General features: G+C 39.1%; 1 protein-coding gene across 4 annotated transcripts in view; it reads left to right on the top strand.

Moving 5' to 3' along the window:
- The window catches only part of SORCS2 (sortilin related VPS10 domain containing receptor 2), a 636,731-nt gene that overhangs the window by 604,731 nt on the left and 15,901 nt on the right, over nucleotides 1-16,099 (top strand). For all 4 annotated transcript variants that reach the window (XM_076335889.1, XM_076335888.1, XM_076335891.1 and 1 more), the window contains exons 23-25: nucleotides 1,030-1,155; nucleotides 5,878-5,977; nucleotides 7,453-7,555. In XM_076335889.1, the coding sequence (XP_076192004.1) occupies nucleotides 1,030-1,155; nucleotides 5,878-5,977; nucleotides 7,453-7,555 (329 nt within the window). The remainder of the gene's footprint in view (nucleotides 1-1,029; nucleotides 1,156-5,877; nucleotides 5,978-7,452; nucleotides 7,556-16,099) is intronic.

The raw sequence follows: 16,099 nt of genomic DNA, 5'->3' as shown, positions 1-16,099 counted from the left end.
TCAGGTACACACACTGCCAGCAACGGAGTGTGCACACGCTGACTTTTTGTGAGGACAATAGCACTGAGGTGCAGGTTGATAATGTTTTGAAAATATTGTGTTTGAAATCACTTGGCTTTTCCTGGATTTACAGTAGTGCAAATCGGGTTCTGGAATTTTGACTTTATCCTTTTTCCTGCCTTTTTTTTAAGGTTCGCGTCAAATGTCAAATTAAAGTAAATTCCCACTTTTCTCAACTTAAACCCATTCCATAACCAGTGTCAGTCAAACAAATGTTTTAATCCCTTGTAAATTTGCCCTTGCATTTTAGTAATTACTAAATCATTTGCAAAAGAATATGAACAATTTAATGGAATTTCGGAAGCTGTTTGAGAAAGCAAGGCTACGGGAAGTGCCCAGGGTGTTGTCATTAAAATTGTGTGGCTGTATTATACAACACATGGAGGAATTTGGGACTAAAAGCAAAATTTGCACAAACTATTTTGAAAAGGAATGCATTTGACTTTCAGTGGGGGCTGCAGGTATTCATAACAATTTCAGGAACTGAACCTAGGTGCTCTTAGTCTCACCCAGGAAGACTTCTCTCTGTCCATTAAATGCAGATGGAAAAGTAGCCTCCTTAAGCTAAAGTTAGCTGTAATGAACATGCCCTTCTAAGTCTACTAAGTGTCTGAATGGCCCACAAAGGATCCTAAATCACTTAGGATTTTTTTTTATGCTACCCTATAAATGGACAGCCATTGCAGAGTTTTGCTAAAACTGCATACTTCATTTGCTTCTTTCCATGATGCCGCTAGATCTCTTTAATGCGATAACAATCCTTAGCTCTTCCAATCTTCAAAGAGCAGCTCACATTTCAGTTAATTTATGTTTGGCTTTGTTCATGTTTTAGCTTCTGGTGGAATCCCCTCTAAATATTAAGGATCCGAACACCAAAGACTAAAAGGCACATGTGGAGTTACTTATGTATTTTCTATAAAATACAAAGCACGTTGTCCTATAATTTGCCATATGCCTTTGTCTTCACAGGAAACCAATATACCCGAAGAAACACTCATGACAGTCGTGAAACCTGGTCTGCCCACAACTGCTGACTTGCATGTGCTACTACCAGCAAACCAACCAAAAAGGAAGAGAAGTGTAACTAGTGATAAGGTAACGAGAGCAACGTATGTCAGGTTAGGCAGTCTTCATCCTGTTTTGCGATCGGTGGCTGTACTCTCATTGTCTTTATGTGAAATTAAAAGGTGCTCCCTAACTATGTAAAGATCTCACTCCCACCTGACAAGAGACATGTAAAAGCCAGCAACAGCAAAGACTGCTGTGTTTGACAGTGTATAGACCAGCATAATCTTAGTGCTTACTGGTATTAGTGTGTTTCTCAAGAATAACTAATACTGATCTGTTTTTTAAACAGAAACAACAGTCATGGCATGTCAGTCTGTGGCGATCCGGTAGAGCAGAGAGTGTATTTAGAACACTGATATTTCTGAAGAGGGATGAACCATCTCTGCACTGTCTTCAGAAGCAAATTAGATTTCAGGTCAAACAGAAACAGAACCTTAATAGTTGACCTATAATGCAAAGAGCATCAAGCAGGTAGTTTCTGCCTTTATGAGCAAATGTCCTTTTCAATTGGCAAGAAACAAATATAGTGAACACAGGAATGAAAATCGGACATTAGTTTCTCGCTACTTATTTCCAAACCGTATTTCTTCCATGATAAAAGACCTTATGCCAGTTGAAAGTCAGAAGACTGGCACTTATAATTTATTATATTCGTCCTTTTGCTGTGATAGAGAAGGAGCAGATCCCAACACTGTGCCTGTATCTTGCAGTTCAAGTCCTGCCAGTTACAAAGAATCCCAATGTAAGGTATCGTTAATTTTGAAGGGCATTTCACAACTTTTTGAGACAAGGTCACAGTATCCAAAGAGCTGGAGAAGTAGGTACGACGAAGCTCTTCATATTAACACAGAAACAGTAGATTGTGTTTGGAATTGATGGGGTACATTTTGGAATGTCCAAAGGAGTATGTTGATGTTGTCCAAGTAGTTGAACAGATGTCTTTAAAATGCACAGAGTACAGTGTGAATGCACAAAATTTTCTGTTCTGTGGCAACCCCAAACCCTTACTGCTCTCCCTCTGTAATCACAGTGGGAATTCCTGGGAGTCCGAAATCCTGATTATGTTGCAGGAAACAGTGAATTTTAGTAGGTTGTTTCTTTAGTAGAGAGCCATTCATGAACTATGGCTTTCAGCCAGGTGAGTGTTACCACTTCAAAATTATTTGCATCTTTCCACTTCTTGAAGAAGTGAGGTGCAGGTTCTAAAGGAAATTCTTTCTCTTTATTCCAAGCATATATGGAATGGACATCTTTAATAATTTAAGGGAACTGATGGTGGTAGATTCTTAGGTTGTGCAAACATTTTATTTCAGTGCAAAGTGTTATGCATATTAGTGCCCTTTAAATCTCAACTGTTATATTAGCGCTGTGCTTCAAGGCAGCTTAAAGAATATCATCAATTATAATCAATGCTGTCTCAAGGTTTTTTTCATGTTTGTGTATGAAATACCCTGCGGGTTACTCCAAAGCATAAAGAAGAACAATCACATGTTGCAAATGATTTGGGAAAACTTCTGTTCAGTGGGGCTAGGGGGAAATTACAGTAGTTTAGCAGGGCAGTTTCTGTAATAAGTAGTCCTCCAGTAAGACCTTGCAAAGGTTTTCTGAAACTAGAGGAGCACTGAAAGGTGAAAGTAATTGTATAATCTGGAGAACAGATGTATATTTCTGACATTGTTAGGATGGACCAGGTCAGACCAGTGGTGGTTGGGGATTACATGTATGGAAATACCAAATACGGTACAACCTACATTTGGTTGGAGCAGGAACAAGGGAGACAGGAGCAATTACAGTGACCTATGCTGTCCAATGATAAAAAAACAGGTACGCTAGTATCACATTTCAACACTGTTTTATAGAGTACAATGCTGTAGAGCCAGTCTTCTAGTGCCAGCTGCCTAAATTTCTATTTTTATGTTATTGCTAAGGGACACTACTTTAGCTATTGATATGTGCATATAAATTTGTTGATTTAGAATTGAGTGGCACAAATTTTGATAAAATATGTGTTGTATCAGAATCCATTGAGACTTGAGAAATACCCTGAAAATATACCCTATGTAAATAAACTTGGAAGCAGTAACTGGTTAAGTCAACAGGAAAATACTCATGATGTCATTTGCTTAAAGATTTGTTACATTCTCTGCTGTTACCAGAAGAGAATCTTAAAGGTCTTCATCATGTTTCACTGGAAGAATGTGCTTTGTCATGCTGCTAGTGCCAGTTCTCAAAGTCGATGTTGTGACACTATTGCGAGGACTCACCAACGCAGAATGTTTTCTGCATGTTTGGAGGAGGTGTCCCTGAAATCCTTAACTTAGACATAGTTATGAAATGTCTTCCCTTAAAGAGAACCTATTTGTTCTTGGCTGAAAACCTTTTAGATTTAGGATATTATGTGATTTCAGAAGGATTGTTAAAAGCAGTAATTTCCTGGTTAGGCAGAGAACACCTGCTTGGTGGAGTTTCTATTGCTGTTTTACATGAAGTGTTGTGATGTGATGCTATTTATTAAGTTAGTTGTCTAGAATAGGAGTCATTACTGATAAAAGTAGCCAGCAATAACAAAGATCGTAAGTAAGTTGGCAGGGCAGTAGTAGGAGCCCTCTGGATAATTCTGAAGTTTGGTTCCATTCTGACAAAAACCCTTTTTCTTTCAAATTTATTCATGTAGAAATAAAAGCTGAGTGTTATTTAACCTGGTTTTAAGAACACAGCAATTTCAAAAGTATTTCCTTCTAAACATTGACTCTAGAGGAAGACTCGGTCGCTTAATTTATGCACATCTATTACATGTCTAATGTCAGGTGGGATGAGTCCAGTTGAAAGAGTCAATTCAAGTGCATTTAAGGCATATAGCCTGGAAAGCAGTGGCTCTGAGGAAAATCTGGGGCTCTGTCTAGACAAACTACTACATGAAAATTCCCAGTGAGTTGCTTTCTCAAAAAGGGCAAGTCAGACCCCCAGATGTATAAGTAAATGGGTAAGAGTTTGAATAGTGTCATTATTTTTGCATTCTTAAACCACAATGCAGGAGCCATTGTGTTCACATGTTATTAATCAAATATTATAATTGGAAAGGATGTAGAAAAAGAGGATAGGAAATTCAAATGCTGGTATAAGAACCTTAACTTAGAGAGTCTAGAGAGGAGCTCCAAACACTGGATTTGTTTTTTAAACAGTTGGAGAGGTGGCAGCACTGTGCTCAATAAATACCTTGGGGCAGAAAAAAAAACCCCATGAGTACTGAAACAACCATCAATCTAACAGTGAAATAAATAAGCTAGAACCTTTGGCTGGATTCACATGAGATTCAAATTTTTGACCTGTGGTAGTGTAGTTCGTATAGGCTTGGGTGGGAACCCAGGAGTGGGGAGAGAAATAACAAACAAGTGTTAGTCGCTTAAGCAAAAACCAGAGCAAATGTTGAATTCTTCAAACACCTGCCAGGAAAAGATGATGTATCCAAAGTTATGGGGCTCAGTAACTTCATTTACTGGCTGAAAGTCAGATTAGCCTAAAGTAGTAGTCCCTCTTGCATTGTATACCGTGAACATGTGAATGAACCTGGACTGAGACTAAGTAACTCTGTTACAGTGATGCCAGCATCACTTTAAAGGCTGCTAATTAATATAGTTGTCATATCCATTCTCTTTTCAGACTTTGGGCAAACAGATAAATACTTAGGAGCTATCTGGAGTAATTGTCTTGTAAAATAACTGAGGTCATGCTCACATCACCCTTATGTTGAGGCATTCCCCCGCCCCCCCAAAAAAAAAACCCTCAGTGGAATGGCTTCAGAAGTTAGATATTCCTCAATATGAGTGAGGATATTTGAATTTGAACTTTTGTGTAGTCTCTGTCCATAACATGAGAGACACTACAGGGATTTCTATCTATTATACTGGAAAGGCTTGTCAAAGATGAACACCATAATTGATAATATCATAAAAGGAGTTGCTCGTGAAGGTTTCATGGCTCTAGAGCATATTTCTAATTTGGCATCCTGTGGGAAGCCGTATCCTAAATTATAAGGCATAGACTATAAAACTAGCTTTGATCTTTTAGAAAATTACCCATGTTGAAGATACAAGCAAGTAGAAGGGAAAATTCAGACAATTTGTCATCGGGGGTTAGGATATGATGGTATATTTAATGGTTCTGCTCCATAAAAATGTGAGAGACCATATTTTATTATGCTCTATCCACTGGAGAAAAATAGGAGGAATCCTCATTTTTTCCACATGGATGGATGTGTATATTTCTACAGAGTATTGTTAAAAATTAGGTATAAATGGAATCCATCCCATTATAAGTAAGGAGGTGAGGTAAATTATGACATGCAGTTCATTATCAAATAGCAGTTACTTTTCATAGCAAGAAATCTGAAGTGACATCGCAGGTTTTGTTCTGATAGGTTAGAAGAATGGAGATTTTTTAATATGTGTGAGTTATGACCCAGGTAAACCGTGCAAATGACATGCTGTCTGTCACACACTGGGTAAAGGATTTGGTAAGCAGAAAGAAAGATTTGGCTATAAAGTTTTGACATTTTCAGCTTTTACGGCTTGTGAAGTTTTGCATGATTTTTAAATATGGAATTTCTTTAAGATTTCAGCTCATCGTTGACAAATGCTTTCTAAGGTTCTCACCATTTAATGAACCAGAGGTTTTCCTTTTTAGAGCATTGAGTCTCTCAAAGTGGAACAGAGTGCAAGACGTCTGACATTCTCTCTGTTGTATTTTCAGAGAATAGCGGCTATAAAGCAGGCCTTGAATGCACACAACATCAGTTTCTTTCTGAGGGGAGGATACTGGGTCTTAGTGACTTTAGCTGACTCCGGTTCAGGTAAATATATAAACAAAGCTCCCAACAGACCAACCTGTGGATGCTTGTCTGAGTTCTGATAAGTTAAGGAGAAAATCTTCGTGTCAATATATATATATGTACACATACACACATAGATATATACTTACTTGGTACTTGTTGCATATAGATACACACATAAATATATATGTGTGTGTATGTATGTATGTAAATACATATACATACACACACATGTATATATGGATATATTTTCATTTGGTACTTGTTAACAATCACCACAAAATAAATATTTCTTACATATTTCCATTTTGACATACCCCATGACAAAGCAAGAAGCTTATTGCTTTTTTCTGTGTAATCATGGCATTAACTAAATACCTATATTATATAAAACAGTGCCCTGAAGGAAAAGCCAACCAGGCTTCAAAAAAACCATCTGGTGAAGCACTTCGGTTGCACTGGCTGCCAAGAAAGCAGAGCTTCTTTACTTCAGTCAGATATAACTCCAGGGGTCTGGGACATAGCCTTGCGTCTCTGCCTTGTATCTCTGATCTTCAACTGATGTGAAGCTTGCTGTAGGGTTTCCACATTGCTAATCCTGTCCTGAGATAAATTATATGCTTTTTCTGTGTTTAAAACAAATGGAAACAGGTTTTTTGCATGCATTTCCTGCATCTCTGGATTCACTGTGTACCTGGAAACTAGTTGAAGAGAGTATGTGTACATACGTGTGTGTGTGTGTGTATTTGAACAGAGATGTTCAAATGATGTTTTAACCAGAAAGTTCAGCTTTGACTTGAACCTTGTATTAGAATGTTCTGTAATTTTTATTTGTGTATCATATCCCATAATATATCCTTCTTTCTTATTTCAATGTGTTGTTGGAGAACAGCTTAGCTGACCACAATCAATTTATGTAAATACTGGTGTGATATTTTATCTGTCAGCTCTCTGTAGAAGACAAAGCTCTTTTATCTAGTCTCTAATGTAGAATTGTGCTACAGTCTCGCTGTGGTACCTCATCTGGTTTAAAAGGCTAACATGCGTTAGCCAGCACAAAAGGCTGGGATTGAAAGCAGCCCAGTTCATTCCAGTCTTTACCAATGTATGACCTTGATGAGTTCATTTGTTGTTCGGTGCCTTAGTTTCTCCATCTGTGAAATTAATACAGCCCTGCTTTTGCAATGCATGTACTTAGGGTATGTGATCATTTCCTATGATAACTTTAGATTCCCAGAAAAAAACCACCCTGAGTATGCAAATAATTAAATCTTCAGGTTTTTTTTTTTTAATTGGTCCTCTGTCCTTCAGTCACAAGTCACCAATTAATTTTGGTTTTCTGCCTTTTTGAAGAGGCTACAGGTGGAGTGAAAACAAGAGGTTACACAAATAACAGCAAATGTTTTTGACCTGGCAATTAGATAGAAAAGAAAGCCCAAGAATGTGACTGATCTGAAAGAGGGTGTGCTAAGCTGTTCTTTTATTTCATATTTCAGACTCTCAGAGGATTGGAGGAGGCAGTGGCTACTGGGCTATTGTGGTTCTCTTTGTTATCTGCCTAGTCGCAGTTGGGGCTTTCATCCTCTACAAGTTCAAAAGGCAAGTAAACCTTAAAAAACAACATACATGTTTTAAGAATTAGGTTTACCCACAGATCAGCAAAACAGAGTTTGTTGTTTGAAAAGGAGATTTCTTGAAGAATTGCAAAAAGTCTACTGCTTTGAAAATTGTGTTTTTCTGAACTTTTCAGACATCAAGGTGCTGCACTGATGCTTGCTTTCACTTGCTGTGTTCCAAGATAAATAGCAGCAATATGGGAACTGTGGAGAGTTTGTTCAGCTTGTCTGATAATATAATCAAGAAACAGAGCTGACCTAAAATATTATTCCTGATTAATTCCTACCTCATTACTCCTAGCAGTTATGAATAAACTAAAGCTATCGGGACAAGGATTGCATCTGCAATGCTGATTTGCTTAAAAAAGTAGTTTTATCGAAACGCGTAGCACTCTGGAGTTTCTCTTTGCACACATAACATTTTAATTGCTGGGGCAATGCCACGTAGAATGACTGATGGAAATAGATTAGCGTTAATTTGACACTAGAGTGTGTTGAGAGGAGAAATAATTCTGGAAGTGGCCCTTATGCAAGACATATTCTCAAAATTGACAAGGGATGCCATGCCAGCCTTTGACAGTCCAATATATCTTTAGTCCGCAATTGATTTTAATCAGAGCTACTAGGGTGCTGTGCAATTTAAAGAATTTTGTTCTTGTTCATGAGTCTGTGTTATCATTGGCTATGCTCTTGGTATTTTTGTATCTCTGGGGCATTTAGAAGCTATTGGGTTTGAGCATACTGGAAGCAAGCCTTCATCATCATCAAATCCTGATGTCCTTACTCAGTGAGGATTCCTATTGATTTGTCTCATTTTTTAAAGATTGATTTTTATTTGAAATAAACATAAGTTTGTAGAAATGGGTGCGGCACTGAGTTTGTGATAGCAACAAGCACAGACAGCATTTAGGTCAGAGTTTGTTTAGATAAACAGGTTTTAAGTCAATAGAGAAAACCCCTTTTTCCAAGAATCTCTTCATTTTCTCACTGCAGCACCTATGTTTCTTAGAGCTCATAGTGGCTGATTGCTCTAAAGGACAAAGCACAGACTGCTATATCAGACTGTCTTTAACCGAATAAAAATCCATTTCGCTATTTTAGGTGCCTGCAGCAAGGAAAAGCATAAAAATGGTTGATGTGATGTAATTATATTATTTCAGTAGCAATACATGGAGGATTTGCTGTTTGTAGTGTGGGATCATAAAACTTGCTTGTGGTATCTTTCGAAAGCTGTATGATTTATATCTTTTATTAGCTTTTAAATGAGAGCAATTAAATAACAGACGCAATTACTGCATGGCAAAAGATGTATAAAATGATCAAGAAAGGAAGAAAAAAATTATTTTCCTTGCATTCTTTCTAAAATGCCCAATGAACCATTGCTTTATAAATAGAGCTTTTATTAAGGAGGAAACTATAGTACAATTTGCAAATTGCAAGCTTTAACGTCTCTCACACTTCTGTATATAATTTGTGAAAACCAGTTGCATTTAAATTTTGTGGTGGTTTAATTTAGGTGTGAGTGTGGACAATTGTGAGATATATTCAAATGTTTCTCAGTAGCCTGAAAACTGCTGTTGGCATTGATGAATGACCATGCAGTAGTACTCAATTTTAGTCCGTATCATATCTGTTTCTGAGATATTTGACAGAATTATTTTTAAATATTCCTGCTAAGCTTTTCCAGGATGACAATTTTTTTTGGTTGCATACTTCATTTGCAATTTGATCTTCAAAAAATAGTAAGCACCTAATCGGTGCTACATTTGACAAATCACTTTTTCCCCATGTGCTCCCTGTGAACTCCTCTCCCACCCAAATATTTAATCCCTTAAAAAAAGTCTTTCCTGTGTTTATAAAGACAGATGGTGAATTGCTGGATCCTCATGGAGTACTTACTTGCAAGTATAGTCCCTTTAAAGTCAGTACAGTGAGTATGTAAGTTTACAAACTGGTCCACAGGGACTGAGGCTATGAAACTGAGTGTCCTTTATAGATATAAAGGTTGCAAGTTGTAATGCGCAAAGGCAGCTTGTCAATATTATATAGAATCATAGAATCGTGTAGGTTGGAAAAGACCTTTAAGATCATCGACTCCAACCGTTAACCTAGCACTGCCAAGTCCACCACTAAACCATGTCCCTGAGCACCACATCTACACGTCTTTTAAATACCTCCAGGCATGGTGACTCAAGCACTTCCCTGGGCAGCCTGTTCCAATGCTTGACAACCCTTTTGGTGAAGAAATGTTTCCTCATGTCCAATCTAAACCTCCCCTGGTGCAACTTGAGGCCATTTCCTCTCGCCCTATCACTAGTTACTTGGGAGAAGAGACCGACACCCACCTGGCTACAACCTCCTTTCAGGGAGTTGTAGAGAGCGATGAGGTCTCCCCTCAGCCTCCTTGTCTCCAGGCTAAACAACCCCAGTTCCCTCAGCCGCTCCTCATAAGACTTGTTCTCCAGACCCCTCACCAGCTTCGTTGCCCTTCTCTGGACACGCTCCAGCACCTCAACGTCCTTCTTGTAATGAGGGGCCCAAAACTGAACACAGTATTCGAGGTGCGGCCTCACCAGTGCCGAGTACAGGGGGACGATCACTTCCCTACTCCTGCTGGCCACGCTATTTCTGATACAGGCCAGGATGCCATTGGCCTTCTTGGCCACCTGGGCACACTGCCGGCTCATATTCAGCCGGCTGTCGACCAGCACCCCCAGGTCCTTTTCCAACAGGCAGCTTTCCAGCCACTCTTCCCCAAGCCTGTAGCGCTGCATGGGGTTGTTGTGGCCGAAGTGCAGGACCCGGCACTTGGCCTTGTTGAACCTCATACAATTGGCCTGGGCCCATGGATCCAGCCTGTCCAGGTCCCTCTGCAGAGCCTTCCTGCCCTCGAGCAGATCAACACTCCCGCCCAACTTGGTGTCGTCTGCAAACTTACTGAGGGTGCACTCAATCCCCTCGTCCAGATCATCGATAAAGATATTAAACACAACTGGTCCCAATACTGAGCCCTGGGGAACACCACTTGTGACCGGCCGCCAACTGGATTGAACTCCATTCACCACAACTCTCTGGGCCCGGCTGTCCAGCCAGTTTTTGACCCAGCGAAGAGTACACCCATCCAAGCCATGAGCAGCCAGTTTCTCCAGGAGAATGCTGTGGGAAACGGTGTCAAAGGCTTTACTAAAGTCTAGGTAGACCACATCCACAGCCTTTCCCTCATCCACTAAGCAGGTCACCTTGTCGTAGAAGGAGATCAGGTTAGTCAAGCAGGACCTGCCTTTCATAAACCCATGCTGACTGCGCCTGATCACCTGGTTGTCCTGTACGTGCCACGTGTTGGCACTCAAGATGATCTGCTCCATAACCATCCCCAGCACCAGGGGAAAGGTTATGCCCTTAGTGTGTATGCCTGTATATTAAAAATTAATTTGCTGAAAGAATGCTGTAGGCAACAAAAACTGTTCAATTTTAGGAGATAATTTCAGCAGAATAACACTTACTGGGCCCTATGATAACTCAGACATGCAAATATAAATATGAATTATTTCCACATAGAAATTACAGACATGCATAAGGTGTTGAAATGTTAATACTGTCCGTAATTTTTATGTAGGATTCACAAAATTAAGGAGGAGATGGAAGACATTTGGTGGTGCTTTCCTTTCATTTATGTAAGCTGATAGTCACATACTCCCTTCAGAAAAGGGTTAAAAGTCCTTTTTTCCCCAAATCAGAGAAATGTTTATTAATCTTAGTTTTGGGTCTACAGGACTTGCAGTTTGCATTGGGGCACAGGCAAAGCAGGTGGTCTGCAAAAGATTGCATGGACATGCCTTGGACTAGTTTCTCTCTCTCTCTCTTTGCCTCCCCAAAGGACAGTTCTTTACTTAAGGTTAAGTTTGATACCTGGAAAGATGCAAGATGGAAAGACTGGCTTGCAGATAAGATGGTGACTGGATTGGCAGAGAGGTTACAGCTTCATACGTGAGAGCATTTCATCCATTTGCAACGAGCAGAGGCACTGTTCAGGACTTGTGATGAAAAGTAAAGAGAAAATAGCGGAATTCTGTGTGGACTGTAGTACAGCTTCAATAGAAAATGGAGAAACCTGCCCAAACTGCCCAATGGTTCCTGAGTGCTGAGGCCCCTTGTCCCCAGGCATGGCCACCTGCCCTCCCTGCCTGGATTATTTCTGAAGTTCATGTCGCAAGAACTTGGGTCTTAATTTACACTAATTTTTGTCAGGCAGAATTGCGAGATGAAAGACAGTTTTGACAAGACATCAGGGATTTATCTAATACCTCTTTTTTTATGAATCTTTTAGGGCAGTTGGGACAGCTATGATGAAACTTGCTGCTCCTGTTTAATTTCTCATTTTTTTGAAAACTGCAATACCCAGCACTAAAAATTGGTGTCCCTCACAAGAAGTAAATCTCATAAAATTAGTTTGGGGGAGAGCAGTAATCTAAAAATAACAATCCTGCATAAGATTCTGTGTCAGATGCCTCATATGCAGAAAATGAAGAGAGTATTTTATCTAATTAAGTAGGGGGGTAGGGGAAAAACAGAGGCAGATTCATACAGAGGTAGTGGGATTTTGGCTGAGTAGTTATATGCATAGTAAAAACCAATGCCATCTCATCACTCCTGAAGGAATGCCCGTTAAAAAGAAAAGATGAAAATTGTATAATTTCCTACTACTCTAATCAAAATTAGAATTGTAGGGTCTGCCGGATAATCAGAGCTGTCATGGCTGTCTAGCTAATGATTAGGTGACTGTAGGTTACATTGGTTCTGATACGCCCTAATCCCAAATACTTAAACACTGACTAGGAAGACTGCTGCCCTCTGTTCTTATATGCAGTAAAATTGCAAGCATTTATCATTTCGTGTCCCCAACCTGCCCCCCCCGACACAAACACTTTATCTAATGGCCTATTTGTGCATCCAGCCACTTCTTGCCAGAAACACGTGCTCGAAAAACTGTTGCTGGAGTCCCCAGAGTTTGTGGAGCGACTTCTGGCAATCCCCAAGAGTGGTTAGTTGCTTTAGACCAAAAAAATAAAAAGGCAAAAAGTCTTGAGACATGCAGGGTTTTGATTCTTTGTGATCAGAGTAGGTAAGCAATTCAGATCATTTTTACCCAGTAAATGAAAAGTAAATTTTAAACGATAAATGCTGATGGCTTTAAAAACTAATTTTAGTCTTATCCCAGAAATGAACAAAGATTGGCTTAGATAGTTTTGGGGGGAAATTTTCAGCATGGCAGCAAGGAGCAAGAGGTAATACCCCAGCTGCTAAATCTGACTGTGGCTGTGGCACAAAAGGCAGTGCAGGCAACGAACGTGGATGGTGGGCAAGCCCAGAATAATTTGCCTTTTCTTTGCTCTTACTTTCTCAGTATGAAATCACCAATCTGATGTCTCAAGCAAACAATATGTTACAATACTCACTAGTATGCTTCAGTTGTTTAAGCATCCAGGTAAAATGGACTACAGCTGCTTCTTTTGACCAGAACAATATGAAGCAGCTGGAAAATATTTTTGAGAAATCAGGTCTATTTGTTAATGCGGATCTCCGACCTGCATATATTTTTTCTATACCATACCATCTTTACTAAATTTGGTTCAGTAAAAGCACACTATTCCATTCCCTTTGAAACATTGTTGATATTTTTTGTGGGTTTCAAGTTGCCATCCAGAAAAGATTCCTTCATCCCTTCAGAGCAATCTTCAATGGTGTAGGGTCCTGGGCAACAGTATAGAGAAAGCAAATAGCGCTGTTTGCACTAAGAAAAGTGGAGGAAAGAAAAATTATATTTTAGCCACATCAAAGCTGCCATGTAATCATCATGTTACTAGTGGAAGATCTGAAATCATCCTTTTCTTATTTTTTCCTTCTGTATAACAACAGGATATTAGAGTAGCCAAACCAGAGCAAATAGTTGGCTTTTCTGCTTAGGTATTTTAGCTGGTTAATAGTAGCAAATTCGGTTCTCTAAAAGAGTATGAAAATCTTAATCTTTTAATTTGTATGCAAACTACTGCCAGTGTACTTAAAGCTGCATACATTTGTTTTCACAAATCACTGTGAATCTACTTCAGCCAAATTTATACCATTTTGTCTGTATTCCTTTTTTCCCCACTACTATCAAGTGCCACTTTTGGTGAATGAACCCACTCCTGGGTCATTTCCACAATCTGGAGCAGAACCGTGTTATCTTTCTGCCTCATTGACTTACTATCTCATTTTCAGTCTCTGAAGAAAAGCTATCCTTTTTCCCCACCTTGCTTATACTACTTTTATGTTCCATGAGAGCAAGTTTAGTCCCAACCCATGCCATTTAGTTATAAAAAAACAGGCACTAATTTAATGATCCATAATATTTCATAAAAACTTCCTCAGAAATCAAAGTAATAGCATGTAGAAAAGATTTCTGAAATGAAAGAGGCAAGTAAATCAGGAGTGCCTTAAAGCACAAAGAAGTCAGTCATCTGAGCATTAATCCAAACATAATAAAGCCAACACCACAATAAAGTATTCTATTTAATGGATTATTATTGTTGTTAGTTTTATTTAAGTTCCAAGAGAATGCTACATTATTCCATATCCTTTGCCATGTGAATATGTTCCTGGTTTTGTATACTAAACAGAATCTTAATCAAGCCTCTGGAAAATGAATGAAGTTGCATAAAGGCCAATGAATATTGGCTCCACAAGGAAGGAATTGAAAGCCAAATAAACTAGAGAGTATAAACAAGTGGGAATCAATATCTCATCCCCCTCCTGCTGTTCCTTACTGCTGAACATATTTAAGTGCAAACAGTTTTGGGTATGAACTGATTAGAATTTGTGAATATAGGGAGGAAAAAAAATACTTTCTGGAATATCTTCTAAAAGGTGTGGGACCTGGAGAGCTTGGTGAAAGCCATGTGCTGTGATGTTTGTTAGTAGTTCTGTGCAGAATTAAGTCTCCAGTTCATATTTTTATGGTCCTTAAAGCAGGCATGAATATTTCTTCTTCTTCATGATTGAAATAAAATGCTACAGAGAAAACAAAAGGAACTAAAAATGTAAACCATGGAGTGCTGCTTAGCAGAGGTAATTGTCTCCAGTGATGGATGCGAAGCACATGCATTTTGCAGCTGAAGAGTAAACCCCCAAAAGAAACTATTGCAAAATCTTTTTCTCTGTTCTTATAAATGTGCTTTCAATTTTCATGTTGCTGATATAAATCTCTTGGGTCAAATTTCATGTCTTGTCGTGTTTTCACAGTAGTCTTTTATGTAGACGCAAGCATTTCAGCTCTGCCTACTTCAAACAGTTACATTGGACTCAACATAAATTGCTTCCTTATGAAGAGCAAAGCACATCAGGGTACACAAGAGTTTCTCTCTGTATAATTAGGGGTAGCAGCTTCCTTCCTACATGTTAGAGTGGTGAGGAGCAACTGGAAAATTGCCAGAATCAGGCCCATCTTTAGCAAGGATTCAGTATCCACATCCTGTTTCATCCCACAGTGTGGTTGTCCCTTACAAACAGAACATCTGGCACATGTGTTAAAAATGCCTTTTGAAAAGGCTTGGACTAGCATTTTCTTCAGTCTGGTTGAGTCTCTTCCTTGTAAAACTGAACCAATATGAAACACGTAGAGTTGTCTATAATGTATAAAAGGTCAAATGCCTAGAGTGTATGCCTTCACAAGACCTGTAATATTCTCCTTCCTCCCATCCATACTCCGTGTTACAATCTAAGATGCTTTCCTCTGTAAGTGTGAGGAGCAAAGGAAAGTATGGAAGAGTCACTGAGTACCTCAACTTTATACCTTCTATGAAGGATCTGTACTTAGCAGGACTGGGCTCATGAGGTTTAGGTGAGTGAGAAATAACAGCTTATGCCTTTTCTCCTTTTATCCATAACCCATAAAGAAGTGCTCTTAACAACAATATGTTTAATGGTTATTTGTGAACTTGTGAGGTTTCTTCATTCAAGACCCCCTTAATATGTTTAATAGTATGTGTTGTGGTTGTGGTGATCTCTAACTAGTAAGTCTTACCAGAGATGTGTGTTGAAGCCTCAGGATTTACACCAAAGGACACACCTTGTTGACCTGGTTTCAGACAGGTCCTTCAGCCTGGGCAGACAACAGTTAGACTAGCAGCTCTGTTCCCTTTACTTAACTGCAAAAGTCTGATGTGCCATATGGGTTTGAGGTGGATAACATTTTTATTATGTCAAAAATATTTTGATAATGCCATTGATGCTTCTACAATCTGTCAGAAATATAGTTTTGGGAAGGTCCCCTAATTATTGCAGAAACATATGTGCTAATTCTGCAGATGTGTTGCAAAGACATTCTTCTGGGTTTTGTTTCCCTTAGGCATTTGGCAGTGGACTGAAGTGAGCAAGTTGGCAGGTTTGATGTAGGTCTGATTGAGAGGTATATTGTTTTCCACATGACCCGTTTCATTAGCAGACACATTAGAAACAGCCTGGAGTTACTGGCCCTAGAGAAAAAAATCAA

Source organism: Aptenodytes patagonicus, chromosome 4 (assembly GCF_965638725.1).
Source record: "Aptenodytes patagonicus chromosome 4, bAptPat1.pri.cur, whole genome shotgun sequence".
Lineage (NCBI taxonomy): Eukaryota > Metazoa > Chordata > Aves > Sphenisciformes > Spheniscidae > Aptenodytes > Aptenodytes patagonicus.
Note: the sequence above shows the minus strand (reverse complement) of the source record. Positions and strands in the feature narration are given on the sequence as shown.